The sequence below is a fragment of the Phaseolus vulgaris genome, chromosome 11, assembly GCF_051622355.1.
Source record: "Phaseolus vulgaris cultivar YP4 chromosome 11, ASM5162235v1, whole genome shotgun sequence".
In the NCBI taxonomy this organism is placed as follows: Eukaryota; Viridiplantae; Streptophyta; class Magnoliopsida; order Fabales; family Fabaceae; genus Phaseolus; species Phaseolus vulgaris.
Window position 1 is genome coordinate 6307432 of NC_143508.1, and position 17713 is coordinate 6325144.

Consider the following 17713-nt stretch of genomic DNA (forward strand, 5'->3'; position numbering starts at 1 on the left):
TACATGTGCTGGAAGATTGTTAGGGTCCTTCTGAGGGATGATGCATATTTGTTTTTATGAGTTCTTTTCTATCTCTTTTATGTCAATTCCTATGAGGTTCGGTTTGTTGACTTACCGTGCTTGACCTCTGTTGGTTACATGTCAAACAGTTTGGCCTTAACATTTTTTTGTATAGGAGTGAGATGCCCCTAAAGTGTCTAATTATATTTTATATATTCCTTAATGATAAAAAAAAATCAATATCTAGTTAAATTTCAAAATAAAATGTTCAAATAGAACCATGTAATTAATTTAATAATTTATTTATAAATTAAACTAGTTAGTAATGTTATATCATCAATTCAAATGGTACCTTTTTTATAAAATATTATCTAACTGAATTAATATAAAAATTAATTATTTTTTAAAAAATTGGTTATTATTTAATGATTCTTAATTTCTATACTATATAATTACCGAAAGCCTTTAAAATTTTACACCATATTTTTTTATATAATCGTACACATCCGAGTTCAACAATAATAGTATAATGACAATTGTAGTGTATATTACGGTTTGAATACCTAGATGTTAAATTATGTTTGTTACAAAAGAATTTATAATTAGAGAGAGTTGTTGCGTTACGTTAATGATCTTTTAGTGATAACTAAGTTAAGTTCAAGATAAAAGTGAAAAAACCCATCAAATATATTTATATATTTCAATCGTCATTACTTAAACTTAATTTGTATGAATATTTCTCTAAGATACGTAATTTCTTAATTTTTATATCTTTTTAAAATTAGTCTCTCAAATTATTACAATAATGTTTTCCTTCTCTCTTAATAAAATTCCAAATCCATATTTTTTTACTCAAATAATTTGGAGTATAAGATTTATCTCTAATACAAAACGATTAAAAGGATAAAAGTTTATGTGACTTAAAGTTTTGAAGAGAGTAAAAATTATGATTCAAAACACAAATTGAAGTCTGATTTTTTTATGTAGTAGATTTTAGGAAACATTTAGTTGGTTTACAAGTTCAACTTAGGATTTTTTAGGAAAATAATTGTTTGAAATATTTTATTAAAAAATTACCAATATGATCATTATATATAATTAATATTTAATGGTACTTTTAAACATATGATTAGAGATTTGACGCTAAGTCTATCTATATGAAAACACATATGCATAGTGAAGACAAAATACTTTGACCACACCTTTTTCAAATTAGTTATGGTAATTATAAACTTAAATAAATTAAATTCATTAGTTACCCTGGAAGATTAAAATAACACGTTAATCATACTAGAAGAAATAAAAATAGAAGAATAATTGAGTCTATAATATATACAAAAATTGGGCCTATTTTCTGAAGGGTGGCCCATATATCAAGGAAGAGCATAAATAAGTAAAAATTGGTAGCGTTGGGGAAAAACTGTTGGGCTTAAAGCTTATTCTGTTAGAGGATTCGTGTTCTTTTGCTTTCTGCACCAATCAATTTCTGAAATTTCAGAATTTTTCTTCGTTCTGTTGGAAATCCAAAATTGAAAAATATATTATGGAAAGGAAATTGTATTATACTTTTTGTATACTGGAATTTCAATTTTAGAAAAAAAATTAAAAAAAATCAAAATCCCATTCCAAAAAGATAAATTTTGAATATAAATAATACATTTCTGAAAAAAGATTATAGAAACATATTCTAAACAAAGAATTTTGATAAACAAAATCCAAAAATATAAATTCCAAAAAAGTTTTTTTAAAAAGCTTAATCAAAAGTGTTATGAAAATATTTTAAACTTTGGTTTTCAAATACAGGCTTACAAGCTATGGATTTTTTTTACCATGATGGAGTTATTTTTTTGGTTTTTAGTATGACATCGAAGAGTCATGTCAAATTGAAATGATTTGTGTACATGAAGTCGTGTCAAACCTAAATTTATATATTTTTTTAAACAGACCCCATTTTAGTAAAAAAAAAAAAATAACTCATGATAAAAAAAACCCAAATCCATACGTATACGTATAATATAAAAAAGGATAAAAAATCATTAAGAAGTAGTTATATATACAACATAACATTAAAGGTTTAAGATATTTATATCCACACACATATAGTATATAGAATATTGAATACCAATACATATACGAAATTGGTTCTGGAGTAACCTAATTTAATTGACTAGGGTAAAGCTAAAAGGGCTTGTGATTGCTTCTCATAACGAAAACCATTTCCCATGGAGTCATCAGCAGACCAGACAAAGATGCCATGAAGGTTCTGCTGAGTCTTCAGAGTGTGACATGCTGTGAAGAAGCCATCGTTTGGAGCCAAGCCACCACTGCCATCACTGATGAAACTCACCAGCACCTTTCCACCCTTGTAATTGGAACTCTGGGTGTTGAAGTAGTCGATGAACTGTGCCACACTGGTGCCCTTGTCATACGCATAGAACTGAAAGTTAACGTAGTCTATGAAGCTACCGTAACTCTTCCAGAGGGCCAAGTAGTGGCTCTGAACTTGGGGATCGTCAAAAGGAGCAATGGAGGCGAATTGTATGACCCCGTTGGATTTGAGCGTCTTGATTAGCCTCCCCACGCACTCCGAGAAGGTTTGAGGGTCCGTTTTGAAGTGCTCGTAGTCGATGTCGATTCCGTCTAGGTTGTACTCTTTGATTATGGCTGTGAGTGAAGAAACGGCGTTGGAAACCCAGGAATCGATGGAAGAGGGGTTGAAGTAAGCGTAGCCGCCTCCAACGCTGTCGCCTCCCAGACTGAGGGCTACTTTGACGTTTGAGTTTTTGGCCTTGATGGCGGAGACTTGGGTGGGGCTAAGGTTGTCGGTGTCCCAAAAGATGTTGAATTTTCCATTGGTGGGAGAGGAGGAGGAGGTGTCGTAGTCGATGGCGAAGGAGAGAATGAAGTGGAATTGGACAGTGGGGTTAATGGGGAGATCGGAGAATTTAACGTTGTTGAACTCGGCTCCTATGTATTCTCGGAATAGGTTTGAAGTTGGGGTGGAGATGGTTCCTGCATGGGTTGATGTGAGTAAAATGAAGAGGAAGAAGAAAGGTTTGAGAGTGAATGTGGTGATGGGAAATTTCATTTTCGTAATCAAAGATTGAGTTCAAGGGTTGTTCTTGGTGATTGCTTCATTTGATAGAAGCTTATATATATATATAGTAGTTGATATAATATAGAAGATGGAAAAAGTTAAAATAATTGGATGCATGGCGTGCCCATGAGGCTGTTCTTCATTTGGAAGAAAAAGTTTAATTCAATTATTTTAATTATCTTTGTTTTGGTTGAAGCTTGTTTTGTTGCTTACAACTACTGTACACAAGGTAACAAATATATTTTAATACTATTTAGTAAACTTAATCATTCAATAAAATTATTAAATAATAATAAATTTTAAAAATAATAATAATTAGTTATTAAATTAAAGACTAAAAAGTTATTCATATTTAAAGTGATTTCTATTATTATTAAAAATTTATAAAAAAATTTAAATTTGTATTTAAATTAGGTATCTAAGTTTTAACCATTAATATTTTAGATTTTAAATGATCTTTAAAAGACTAATAAAGACTAATTTATAATATAAAGTAGTAAGTATTGATTAGATACCAAATTAAAAATTATTTTATAAAATTTTTATTAATAATATAAACTACTTTAGGTACCAATAATTTAATTTATAAAAAATATTTCTAATTTAATCAAAATAGTAATTAATTATTTAAATTTTTAAAATTAATTTGTATTAATAATTTTTTTATAGTGATTTTCTTTTCTCATAAGAATATAATATTCACGTCTTCTCATGAAAAATGAATCACTTAAAACCTGACAGAATGATTACTTGAAATATATACACACACAGAATATTTTATAATTTTCTACTAAACATAAAAGTATTTATTTTCATCTTCACATTCTTCAAAATGAAAAAAAAAATATGCGACTCTCAATTTTCATATCATTTGCAGAAATTTACTTATATTTACTTTGGTATATAGTGGGTAATCTCCAAATTTATAAATTCAAATCAAATTATATTTTATGTTTTTACTATAAAAAAATCACATTAACATAGCAATTTATTAGGAAAATTCTAAAAATATGTAATAGTTATCTTTATAATACGATAATTTTTTTATATACAAAATTTTATGTTAAGTATTACTATGTAACTTGACATCTTAGATAGACTGACACCACAAATAACAACAAATAATACGATAATTTTATAACTATAATGTTTAGTATTAAAAATATATAGTATTTTTTTATTGGTAAGTATAATCTAGGTTGGATTAAAGGATTGTCATATGGAGCTTATGCTACTCTTATTTTTAAAAAATTCTCTATAAGGTTAAGTAGTATGAACTTTATTTACTTTACTACAACTTCACCAAGTATGGAGGAGAAAGTGGTGAAGATGGAAAATGGACTTTCAATTATCAAAAATCAAATGCAAACATTGCTTGTCTATATTGTTTCTAGACAAGACGTCTTATAATATTTCATAGCAATGACATTTGGTTGCTACATACATGTCTCTGTTAATGAGGTATAACTTAATAGTTTATATAAAAAATTACTTAAATATTCTTCATTATTTTAATAAACATTAAAATTGAATAATTTGTTATTCTTTATTTATTTCAAATACCAAATGTCGAAAGTGATGCTTCATCACAAAATGAAATAAGAGGAAACAAGACTGGTTAAGATGTCTTACCATAATAATAAAACTGTATTTTTTTTTCAAATGTTAACCTGATGTAAATTGAATATGTTATGTGATTATTATTTTTTTTGTATTTTGTTCGAGTAACATTGAATTGAATGAATGTGTTGATTAATATAATTTTGTGTATTGTTATATTATTTTATTAATAATTATAAAAAAAAGTTTTATTAAATTACGATATTATAAACTAGTGGATAAATTATCAATAATTTAATATTTAAATTACAATAATCAGAACTAACATATGACATTTTAGAATTTATTTAGTAATGACTATTAGAAATGTCATATTAGAATTTAACATAGAGTGATGTTTATAAGTGTCAAGATATATAAAAATAATCATGTCGCAAACACGATTTTTTTTAGTATTTTAAAAAAACAAATTTATGAAAAACAAAAGCAACTGATAATTCAAAGTTTACAATTTTAAAGGATGCATTAAGTCATGGTTGTAAAATCAGTTTTTATACAGTAATATATAAGATTGAGTAAGTTTACAATCAACCATGATGAAAAATATCTGTACATATTTTTCGATATACAGTAGCTCATATATATTAATTTTTTACATTTTTTATCTAGAAATTCCACTTAAAATATATAAAAAAAAAACAAAATAATCTGAATTTGAGTGAATTAAGTAAGAAATTAAAAGAAAAATAGAAGATTAAGAAGGAATTAGTTAAGAGAAGTAGGTAGGTGGTTGACAAAGAAAGAAATATGTAGCAAAAGAAAAGATGTAGGATAAAATCAAGAGAAGGGCCAAAGTTACAAAAATGGAAGATTTGTTGTTTTTGGTTTGTTTGGGAGTACACGGCAATCCTTAACCTAAATTATCTTGGAAGGCAAAGTGTCTCAATCCTCAATTCATCCCAATTTCAACATCAAATCTTTTTTCTAGGCAATGAAGTTACTTCAGAATGTAACAAAATAAAAGTATTGCAATCCCAATGTCAAGCAAATCAAGAAAATTGGGCCCACCTTTGTGCCCTAAAAGTTGTGACACAGCCCAATTGCTCTCCTTTCCCAGCCCAGCACTCTCCATACCTAGTTATCTTCATAGATAAGTTTTGTAGACCCAAAACAAAGTTAAGAATGATGCTACTCATGAGCTGAAAAGTGAAAGAATGATGCTAACCAATTTGGTTTCTTCTATATGTTGAATGTTGATATATTGACAATTTTATGTTAAATTAATTAAAATTAAATAATTTGATTTTTTCATATTACACATAATAAAAATTATACTTGACACTACATTATCATAATATAAATCAAATGAAAATTATATTAGAGAAATCACACTTATAAACTAATTCATTTTAGTGTTTTAAAGTAACATTTTACCTGTATTTATCACAATCAATCAGTTGTTTAGTAATAACATATTATAATTTCGTTACACTGGACGTATGTAGCACATATGCGGACACTGACAGGATATGCGATATACTAAAATGTAAGATACGGGACATGGATCTATATATTATATAGTTTTGAATTATATAAATTGAAAAATAAAAATTGATGTGTAAAAGTATGTTTCATATTCTTTTGGGAGTAGGAAGATATTTTTCATGACTGGTTCAAAATAATTTATTCCTTATTTTTATAATCATAATAAAAATTTATAAAATAAATTTGAGTTTTTAAAAAATTATTGTATTTATACCTTTTAAAATTGTGTTAGAACCGCACTAAAATTTTCAAAAATCCAAAAAATATTTTTTGAATTGAACACTTCATCGATTAATGTCCTAGTAGTATTGATACGTGTGTCTAACCAAATATAAAGAGAAGTGTGTCGATCCAGATGTAACATTGGACTCTTGGACTCCTAATAGATAGAGAGAGCAGGTGAGTCTTACTGTCGTAGTTTTTTTTTCAAAAAGCATGTTTTGATTATTGTGTGTTTGTTTTTGTTTTGTTTGTAACGGTCGCGTGATGCGATAAACGTCCCAGGTTTAACGCCGTTATACTCGGCCATTACTTTTGGATTGCGGCCACAGTTTTGAAACGTCCCTCCACTCATAAGCAGATAACGGTAACGCCTCCTTCAGTTTCCATTTTTTCTGTGTTTCCATTTTCACTTTCTCCCTTTGTCTTACCTTTTCTTCCAGCTTCCATAACAGAGACACCACTCCCTCTTTCTCTATCTCTCTCTTTCGCCCGCTCACATTTTATATTATTATTCATCTCTCTCAAGGATAAAGTTTCTGACACTGCAAAATTCCATTTGAATAAAACAACCTAACTAACTGCACATTCTAAGATAACGATTATTCTTCTTCCGAATTTCAATTTCACACTCCTTCGAACCACACGTTTTGCTACCATTGCTTCCGGTTTCAATTCTTCAACCAGGTTTCAGCTTCGAATTTGTTAGGAGCAATGGAGGCTCAGCAGAGAAGAGGAGGATTGGTGCCGTTATCGCCGTCGCAGACGGTGCGCTCAGGCGACAAGCAGGTGCGAGATCTGCGATCTGCGGATTCTAATTCCACTGGTCACAGCAAGTTCGATAAGGACAAAGGCGTCAATGTGCAAGTGCTCGTTCGTTGCAGGTCACTGAGTCGAACTCCGACTTTCACTTCATTGAGTTCGGTTTGTTTGTGACTCCGTAAAAGTCGCTGATGGAGTTTATTTTGCTCTTGCTTTTGTTTAGGCCGTTGAGTGAAGATGAAGCGAGGTTGAACACGCCGATCGTGATTTCGTGTAACGAAGGTAGAAGAGAGGTTTCGGCTGTGCAGAATATAGCCAACAAACAGATCGATAGAACCTTCGCATTTGACAAGGTTTTTTCGCGTTTTTGGTTTTTTATGTGATGGCTTTTTTGGTAATGTGAAATTCGAAGAGTTATTGTTTTCTATTATTTGAAGTGTGGATTTTATGACTTCTTCATTCTGGTGAATATATTTATATTCTTGAACTGAATATGGAATGATCGAGTACCTCATAAGTCACTTGTCTCGTTCTCTATCCATCAGAAATAACAATCACGACAACAAACTGTTACACTTTTTTTTTATCTTCTTTTTTGCGGATTATTCACTTTGCAATCGTGCATTAATCGGGATTGTGTTTCTTATGGAATAGGTTTTTGGTCCGAACTCCAAGCAGAAAGAACTGTATGAGCAGGCCGTGTCTCCTATTGTGAATGAAGTGCTTGAAGGCTATAACTGCACCATTTTTGCGTATGGTCAAACAGGGACAGGGAAGACGTACACAATGGAAGGAGGTGCAAGAAAAAAGGTAATTTTTTAGCTTGCATAGCTTTCTATAGTATTTCTTGTTGCTTTGAGATAAATCTGTTCATTTCTCTGTTTTTTGGTTATGTAGAATGGAGAGTTTCCGAGTGATGCTGGTGTCATCCCAAGAGCTGTGAAGCAGATTTTTGATATATTAGAAGCTCAGAATGCCGAGTATAGCATGAAAGTAACGTTTCTAGAGCTTTACAACGAGGAGATAACTGACCTTTTGGCCCCCGAGGAGACTTTAAAATTTGTGGATGACAAATCTAAGAAACCTATAGCTCTCATGGAAGATGGAAAGGGGGGTGTTTTTGTTAGAGGTTTAGAGGAAGAAGTTGTTTGCACTGCAAATGAAATTTATAAGATATTGGAAAAGGGCTCTGCGAAAAGGCGAACAGCTGAGACTCTTCTTAACAAGCAAAGCAGTCGCTCCCACTCCATATTTTCTATCACTATTCACATTAAGGAGTGTACTCCAGAGGGTGAAGAAATGATTAAATGTGGGAAGCTAAACCTTGTGGACCTTGCGGGCTCTGAGAATATTTCACGTTCGGGTGCAAGAGAGGTATCAAATGATTATGGAATTTATTTTGGGCAGCATCCATTCAAAATATATAATTTGGAACAGTGGGACAGCTTTACTGTTTTGTGAGAATATTGATATTGAAAAAAAAAAATACCCCTTGTCTATTTAGTCATCTTTAATTCTGGCATTATCTTTAGCTCACTTTTATTTATTCTTGATCATTTGTTTGAAAAGAGTAAAATGTTATTGCCTTTTTGAGCTTCACTTGTGAGACAATGCTCGCAGGGAAGAGCGAGGGAAGCTGGGGAGATAAATAAAAGCTTGCTTACTCTAGGTCGAGTGATTAACGCTTTGGTGGAGCATTCAGGTCATGTTCCTTATAGGTAAGAGTGACTATCGTTCTGGTTATTTATCGTTTGCGTCTTTTGATTCTATTTTCAAACCCAGAGAAAAATGCTTTTGTATTATCAAGTTGTCCCGTTATATCAGGGATAGCAAATTAACAAGACTGTTAAGGGATTCCTTGGGCGGTAAAACCAAGACGTGCATCGTTGCTACAATATCACCTTCTATTCACTGTCTGGACGAAACTCTTAGTACCTTGGATTATGCACACCGTGCCAAAAATATCAAAAACAAACCAGAGGTGATTTTCATTGTTCCTACTTTTTTTGTCAACCTTACCATGCTTTTTTTTCTTATCACAGATCCGCAGTGCAATATATCTAATAGTTTGGAGTTCAATACTTTGTTAGATCAATCAGAAGATGGTGAAATCTGCACTCATTAAGGATCTGTATTCTGAAATTGATAGGCTGAAGCAAGGTTGTCCAGTGTTTAAATAATAAATAGTTTGTTAGTCACTTAGCATTCTCCCTCCTTCAGTTTTCTCAAAACAGAGAAATTTGCACCATGTTAATAAACTATTTTTTATTTCATCGTTCTGTGCTGAAATGTTGATTTTTTTATTTATTTCTGTGGTTTGTAGAGGTGTATGCTGCAAGAGAGAAGAATGGAATTTATATACCGCGTGATCGTTATCTTCATGAAGAAGCGGAGAAGAAGGTTTCTCTAACCGTGTCTTAATAAGAATTGGGAATAAAGTTTTGCTTTTGAGACATTTGCTATTGCTAAAACTGTATATTCTATAGGCCATGGTTGAAAAGATAGAACGCATGGAACAAGAAGCAGAGTCCAAGGATAAGGTATTTTCCGTCGTAAATTATTCCAATACAGGTACAGTCACTTGAATATTGAAAGCATCTCATTACTTGTGAGCAGCAACTGGTGGAACTTCAGGAACTCTACAATAGTCAGCAACTTTTGACAGTCGAGCTAAGTGATAAACTAGAAAAAACTGAGGTAAAAAAAGTTCATAAGAGATGGCTGTACCTAACTGATTTTTCTTTGTTTTGAACCTCGGCTCTGGTTCAAGAATTAAATTTACTTATGGCGTATGCTATCTCAGAAAAGTCTTGAAGAAACTGAGCAGTCATTACTTGAACTTGAGGAAAAGCACACACAAGCAAATGCAACAATTAAGGAAAAGGAATTCCTAATATTCAATCTACTGAAATCTGGTTAGTGAAGTTAATTGTACCTCCTATTCTCTATCAACAAGCTGTTTGAATATACCCTCTACCATACTTTTTTTGGATTGGTTGTTCAAAATCATTTTCTCCTCATTCCAATGTGTGATTTTTCTCCGTTTCTGCATCTTCCAGAAAAAACACTCGTGGAGCATGCAATTGAGCTACGAGCTGATCTTGAGAATGCTGCATCCGATGTGTCAAACCTGTTTTCTACAATTGGTTAGAATCATTTTTCAACTGGTTATTCTATTGGGCGTCGATTAGAGGGAATAACTGGACATCACATAAGTTTTTTTTTTTTTTTTAACCTTAGAACGGAAGGATAAAATTGAAGAAGGGAACAGATTACTTATCCATAAATTCCAGTCTCAGTTAGCTCAACAGCTAGAAGATTTGCACAAGACTGTTGCGGCATCTGTAATTCAACAAGAGCAGCAACTGAAGTCAATGGAACAAGATATGCACTCTTTTGTATCAACAAAGGCAGAGGTGGGTTTCCCGTATGAAATGATGCTTGTTATTTATCTTATCAGATTAACAAATTTGTTTTGGTTTGCCTCTTTCAGGCTATTGAAAATCTTAGAGTACAGGTAGGAAAATTAAAAAACATGTATGGTTCCGGCATTGAAGTTTTGGACAATTTAGCTGAGGAGCTTAAGGGAAATAACCAGTTAAATTTTGAAGAGTTGAATTCTGAAGTAGCCAGGCATTCATCTGCCTTGGAAGATGTAAGTGTCTCTTAAACTTTATAAGTTGATTGATTCCTCGTGAGTTTTCTTGGTGCTTTTAATGTAATTTTTGTACTTCAGCTTTTTGGAGGAATTGCATTAGAAGCCGATTCATTACTAAAGGATCTTCAAAGTAGTCTCCAAAAGCAAGAGGCCGAGTTAACTGCTTATGCTCGACAACAGGAAGAGGTGCGTGATTTCTGGTTTGTTGGGTGAACTTCAGAGTTAGAGATGCTAAATTCTATTTTTATTGCATGCAGGCACATGCCAGAGCAGTCGAGAACACACGTGCAGTATCTAAAATAACTGTGAACTTTTTTGAGACATTACACATGCATGCATCCAATTTGATCCAAATTGTGGAAGAATCACAATGCACCAATGACCAGAAACTGGATGAACTTCAAAAGAAGTTTGAGGTGACTGAAGTACCTTCTTTTGTGGAATTTGCACAAATCACGATTGGAAAATTCTTAATACTCCTCCTTTGCATTTTAACTTTTACACATCTTATTATTTATTGGGTGTAGGAATGTACTGCATATGAAGAAAAACAACTTTTGGAGAAAGTGGCAGAAATGCTTGCTATCTCTAGTTCTAGAAAGAAAAAACTGGTAGCTGTTTCTTTTAGACAGTCTAATCTCCCTTACACTAGCTTCCGTTACTACCTGACTGTAATTCCTTCCCAATCTTTATTTGCTTGCCAGGTTCAATTGGCAGTTAATGATCTTCGGGAGAGTGCAAACATTAAAATCAGTAAGCTGAGGCAAGAAACATTAACCATGCAAGATTCCACTTCTTCTGTTAAAGCAGAATGGAAAATTCACATGGAAAAAACGGAGTCCAACTATCATGAGGATACTTCAGCGGTAGAATCTGGAAAGAATGACCTTGTGGAGATTCTTCGGTACTGGTATGGAATATGGATGTTTTGTCCTTATTATTATTCTCTTCTGTTCACTGAGCCCCACCCTAACCAAACCATTGTACAGCCGCAAGAAGGCCGAAGTAGGTGCACAACAATGGAGAAATGCTCAGGAGTCCATACTTAGTCAAGAGAAGAGAAATGCTGCTTCTGTGGACACTATTATTCGGTAGGTTTTTCATTCCTTGCTAAGATCAAAACTGTCAATATATTTTGTTATCTGTTCATTTTTTTTTTCCAATTGGTTTCTAACAGGGGAGGAATGGAAGCTAATAATCTCGTACGAGCCCGATTCTCAGGTGCTGCGTCAACTACTCTTGAACATGCAGAAATATCAAACAAAGCTATTAACTCTTCCATTGAACGTAAGTACTTGCTCTCATATCTATGTACTATAAATGCCTTGGTAAATCATGCCACAAATGTCACTTGACAAATTATTTATGCTGGCCAGATTCGTTGCAACTTGATCACGACGCTTGTGGGAATATAAACTCTATGATTATCCCATGCTGTGGTGACTTGAGAGAATTGAAGGGTGGTCATTACCATAGAATCGTAGAGATAACTGAAAATGCAGGGAAATGTCTTCTCAATGAATACATAGTAAGGGACTTCAAGTACCAATTCCTTAGTACGGACATATGTATAGATTCTGATAACGAACAATCCTTGTGTATAGCATGCTTGAAGTTTACATAAACTACCTTTCTCTCACTCTCAAGGAAATAGGTGTTTGTGTCTTGTCTTGTGGATTCTAATATTGTTTAAACTGCTATGTGAAATACAGGTAGATGAACCATCTTGTTCAACACCAAGAAAGAGACCCTTCAATCTGCCCAGTGTTTCGTCCATAGAAGAACTGAGAACCCCACCATTTGAGGAACTAATGAAATCATTCTCGGATTCTAAATCTCCAAAACATTCAAATGGTGATGTTAGATACATTGGGGCATATGAAGCTGCACAATCCGTAAGAGATTCCAGAGTTCCCCTTATAGCAATCAACTAGAGCAGTCAAAACACTGTAAATACCATACTGTTCAAATGTATTTCCTTACAAATTACAAATTTCATTTATTTTTTATTTTGGAAAGAGAAAAAAGAACAAAGTATCTCTCTGGAGGCAGAAATATGTAGAAGGTTACCCTTTTTTAATACAGTTTGCTTCCACGTGGTACATCCATTGTTGATGTCAACTAACATTTGACAGTTCATTGAGTGAAAGAGAAAGACAAAACTGGAGGGTTAATTTGATGGCAGGGTATCTAGAGAGTTCTTAAAATCTCATTATATTCTTTACTTGGGTTTATACAATTATCCAATGCATTAACATCTTGATCTTAATAGATTTGAAACATATTTTACAGGTAAAATAAGAATATTGTTAGATGCAACACCACGTCAGGTTAGCTCCTACCTCCTTAATCCGTACACTAGTAGCTATACGTAAATTATGATCGTTAGATTACATAACTTGATAAAAAAGAAGCTATTTATGTGATGTAAGAAAATCCACCTTCCACACCTTCAATATTATCACATCCTATTCTACCTTCTCCAACAAATCAATGTACAGTAATTCTGCATCTCTAGCAGTGGTACAAGTGGCCACCAAAAAAAAAAACACAACGTATTAGGCTTGATTCTCCATGAAATATCTTAATGCAAATTGCATTTTAGTGCATTGTAATATGCAAAAGCAATCAAACATCAAGTGAAATTACAATCAGAATAATTCTAGTATACCTGAGAATTCATCAAATAAACTTGCCCATATAATTCATCATCAAATTCTTCGTTTGTAGAACTTTCTGGGTATAATCTATCTCTTCCTGAGCAATATAAATTAGTTCTGATTTGTTTCATTTTGTTTATTTTTGATAAATTAATCTAAATTTGAGTTAGAATGGTAAAATATATTGAGTAGGTTATTTATTTGGTAGGTTAGTTATTATGTGTTGGGAAATAACATGTAAACAATTGAAGTTTAGTTGGTAGGTAATTTATGTATTCTGAAATATGAATCGATAAATGGAGTTAGAATTATAAGTGTAGATAAATTAAGTTTGGTAGGTTAACACATAATTTGGGATTTGGTTTCAATGTTAATAATGACTTATAAATTTGGGCTTGGTAGGTTAATATGTGTGTATAAAGTAAATGGATATTCACCATAATGATAAATATCACCTTCATAAAGTCTTAAAAAGAGTATCACAGTGATACAAAAATTCACACCTTAGAAGTATCTAGAATGATAAAGATCCAATATCCAAAATAATCACACCATAAAAAAAAGCACACTGAGAATATCATTAATAATGTCCTGTGATACAATTAAACACACCAATTTAATATACATTTAAAAGTCGTTAGTTAAGCATAATTTGTAAATATAATATGCCTTGGAAGATAAATTTAAGTATTGTGAAATTGCAAATTAAAGGTAGATGTTGGGTTAATAATATTGTTTGAAACAAGCAAAATGAGTAACAAATCTCTGTTGTCATATTTTGATTTTGATTTTCCATATAGTGAAGGAAAAAAACTAATTTAAGCTTCTTTATATGGTCAACAAATGGAAAAAAAATCACAATCCTATTTTTTATTGCGACTAATAAATTAATCACTTCATGTTGTTGGGGCTAATTCATATTTTTCTTAGTATACACATGCTCTTTATCAATCTCCGTAACTAGAAAAAGAGAAACATGATATTTTTTTTGATATTATTTCCTTGATGTCAAAAAAATTCAATAGCTCATGGTTTTAATCAAAGTGTTGATAATAATGAAGTATAAAATAAAACATGATTATGCTTCGTTTATAAGATGATTTTTTTTTTTTTATAAATAGCAAATCATTTAAGACATAAATATTTATTCTCTCATACAACATTGTCCACTTTTTTTTTTCTAATAAACAATATGTTTGCTTAAACGATGAACGCATAGTCTTAAGTTAATATAATATTTCACAAACATATTTATGTTTATTCTACGTTGTAGAGAAAGTTCATTTCCTTCTAAGATTTGCAAAAAATTATGTCACAACACTCTTTTAGTAAATGAATTAAAGTTGTTCTATTTCAACAATTTCCTAATGCATGCTTTATTAATCTTGAGAAAGTATATCTCCTTCCTACGACTTTCTCTACACAAATTCAAGTAAAGTCACTATGTCCAATGAGAGATAAGTACATCCAACTATGCAAGATGTTGTTTAAAAAAGATAATAACATTTAATGCATTTTCTTCATAGAAGTTGTTCAGAGGCAAGAAAGATGTTGAGGTGAGTTTTAAGCTACTCAACAACCATAAAAGAATTTACAACGAATCTTTTCTTCAATGCCTATATAAAGTTATCTTTGAAGAAGAAGACATAGAGCGAATTCGAATTGCAAAGTGTTAAAATGTTGTAAAAAAATTTATATGCTCTAAAAGTGTTCTAAGAACATTGTTGTGTTGTGTCCATCTTTAGAAAACTATAAGACACATCTTAAACTTTTTAAATTTCGAAAGACGCTACTCCTCTTCGGTGAGCAAAACTTATCCTAGACAATTTTGTCTTAGTCAGAAGTGACTGCTTGTTAAACAATACTTACGTTTTTAACCATAAGTGACTCAATGTTAAAGAATACCTCACATGTTAACCAATAGTAGTTACGTCTTGAAACAATACTTGTACAAGTTAGTCATAAATGGTTTCGAGCATAAATAATACTCTTTGTAACTTGTGTGCGTTAGTCTACATAGTGGTACTCAATCAATTTATTGAGAACTATATGTAATTTGCTCTATCAAACGAACCATTATATAAATACTGAGTATTTTTCCTTCCTCCTTATCTTGCTTAAATCACATGTTATTTTATTTACACTAACCTAAGAAGGAGAATTTTTCAAACTTAATTTTTTAAGATATGTGTTAGTTTGTTTAAGCTATCATTTGACTGCATATCATTAAACGATATTTGCGAAAAAATTGCAACAAAATTAGAATACAATTTAATTATTTTTTATTGTATTTTACATGGTTTTTACACTTGTTGTTCATGTCTTTTATACTAGTGGAAGTTGTCTTATTTCTCAATTGTGCTTTGAGTGTACTCGAAAACATCCATTGACCTTGCAGGCATATCTAGTCCATAATTAAATTAAATAGAAAATATTTGTTCATAATTAAGTGACTTTGCCCATACAAATTGACTGCATAACCCAAAACATATAAGTCCAAACAAAGTTACATGAATATTGTTTTTCATACTAGTTACAATCAACTTTTGACCATATTTTGCAGGAGTTATTTTTAGTATAATACAAAAGAGACCATGGTTATATTCAATTCCTCCTTTGCTCAAATTCTCTATTTGATCATTTCATAGTTTAAGCATTATTTTTTTTTTTAAAACTTTTCTTGTTAAATAGTACCCATTATATATACCACAATCCACTTAATCATCATTACAGTAATTTACATTATTTTGGTATAGATTTTTATATTATTTTGGTATAGATATTTATAAAATTATATAAAAGAAATATTACTTTTTACTGTATATCTTTTCAAGCATGTTTATTTTTATTTCTCTTTATAGTATATCTAATGCTACATGTTGTTGAATAAGTTCTTAACCTCAATCTAATTATATTTCCTATATTTCAATTTTAAAGTAGTTATTGGTATAAAATAATTATAAATAAGGAATTTATTATTTGTTAGTTTTATTTAACATATATAGATGATAGTGGTACGAGTGTCCTTGTTAAAGAAAAAGTTGATATTAATCCCGTAGAATCAATTTAATTAATATGTATTGAATCTGCGCTTATACGGTCTTAAATATAAATTAAATATTTTTAAAAAATAAAAATTAAAACAAAAAATATTATATAGTATGATATATATTTTATTTTTTTAATGTCAAATATCAATAATTTTGTATAAATTTAAAATATTAAAAAAATAAAATAAAATAATAATTACATAAATATTAATAATTATAATGATTAATTTTCCATAACAATATTACAACTATTATTTTTAAATATTGAGAAGAAAATATTGAAAATCGTGTGTTTAGACTTTATTAAATATCAAACTATTATTGTTTTAATTAAAACACATTTTTCTAAATAGAATAAAACTTAAAAAAATAATAATAAATAGAAGTTCTTTAATTTAACAAATAAACTAATAAGATTTTGAGTGGTGTATTATGAGACCCAAACACTTCTCTTAAATGGCGTATATGTATCAGTGTCGACACTCGTACGATACTCGTACAAACAACACTTACCGGTGAAGTATTCAATTCAAAAAATATTTGTTGAATTTTTGAAAAATTCTAGTACGGTTCTAACACAATTTTAAAAGATATAAACACAATAATTTTATAGAAACTCAAATTTATTGTATAAATTTTTATTATGATTATAAAAATAAGGAACAAATTCTTTTGAACCAGCCATGAAAAATATCTTCCTCCTCCCAAAAGAATTTAAAATATACTTTTGCACTTAAATATTTATTTTCAATTTATATAATTCAAAATTATATAATATATAGATCCGTGTCCCCGTGTCCTACATTTTAAAGATTATACGTATCTCCGTGTCTCTGTGTCCTACATTTTAAAGATTATACGTATCTTCGTGTTTATATTCGTATCTGTGCTACATATTTGTATTACATTCAAACAATATAAATTTTTAGAAATGATAATTTTATAAAATTCTTTTAAAAAATGGTTTGCAATTTTAAATTGATAGATTATATAGTTACTAAGTAAAAAAATGGTTCAGTTAAATGTCTTATTAAATTAGAAAATTATTTTAGTTTGCTAAAAAATAACATTAAAATAATAAAAAACTGGTTTAAACTATTATACTCATTCATAATTCAAAAGATAAATAAGGAAGCCTTTATAATTTTATATAATATAAATT

At 30.5% G+C, this 17713-nt stretch overlaps 2 protein-coding genes across 2 annotated transcripts; one reads left to right on the plus strand and one right to left on the minus strand.

Annotated features, from left to right (window-relative positions):
- Positions 1-2049: 2049 nt before the first annotated feature.
- Positions 2050-3125, minus strand: LOC137823069 (chitinase 2). The gene has a single exon (XM_068628186.2). It carries the CDS (start codon positions 3086-3088, stop codon positions 2168-2170), a length of 921 nt encoding a protein of 306 aa, XP_068484287.1. The 5' UTR covers positions 3089-3125; the 3' UTR covers positions 2050-2167.
- A 3581-nt stretch (positions 3126-6706) lies between these two features.
- On the plus strand, positions 6707-13020 carry LOC137826041 (kinesin-like protein KIN-5D). The gene is made up of 23 exons (XM_068631887.2): positions 6707-6788; positions 7109-7305; positions 7407-7536; positions 7838-7993; positions 8081-8557; positions 8804-8901; positions 9008-9164; positions 9274-9343; positions 9507-9583; positions 9670-9723; positions 9800-9880; positions 9987-10098; positions 10243-10329; positions 10424-10599; positions 10677-10838; positions 10920-11027; positions 11099-11257; positions 11369-11452; positions 11546-11751; positions 11831-11932; positions 12019-12128; positions 12218-12369; positions 12554-13020. The coding sequence occupies exons 2-23, from the start codon at positions 7136-7138 to the stop codon at positions 12773-12775; spliced, it is 3150 nt and encodes a 1049-aa protein (XP_068487988.1). The 5' UTR covers positions 6707-6788; positions 7109-7135; the 3' UTR covers positions 12776-13020.
- The last annotated feature ends 4693 nt before the right edge of the window (positions 13021-17713 follow it).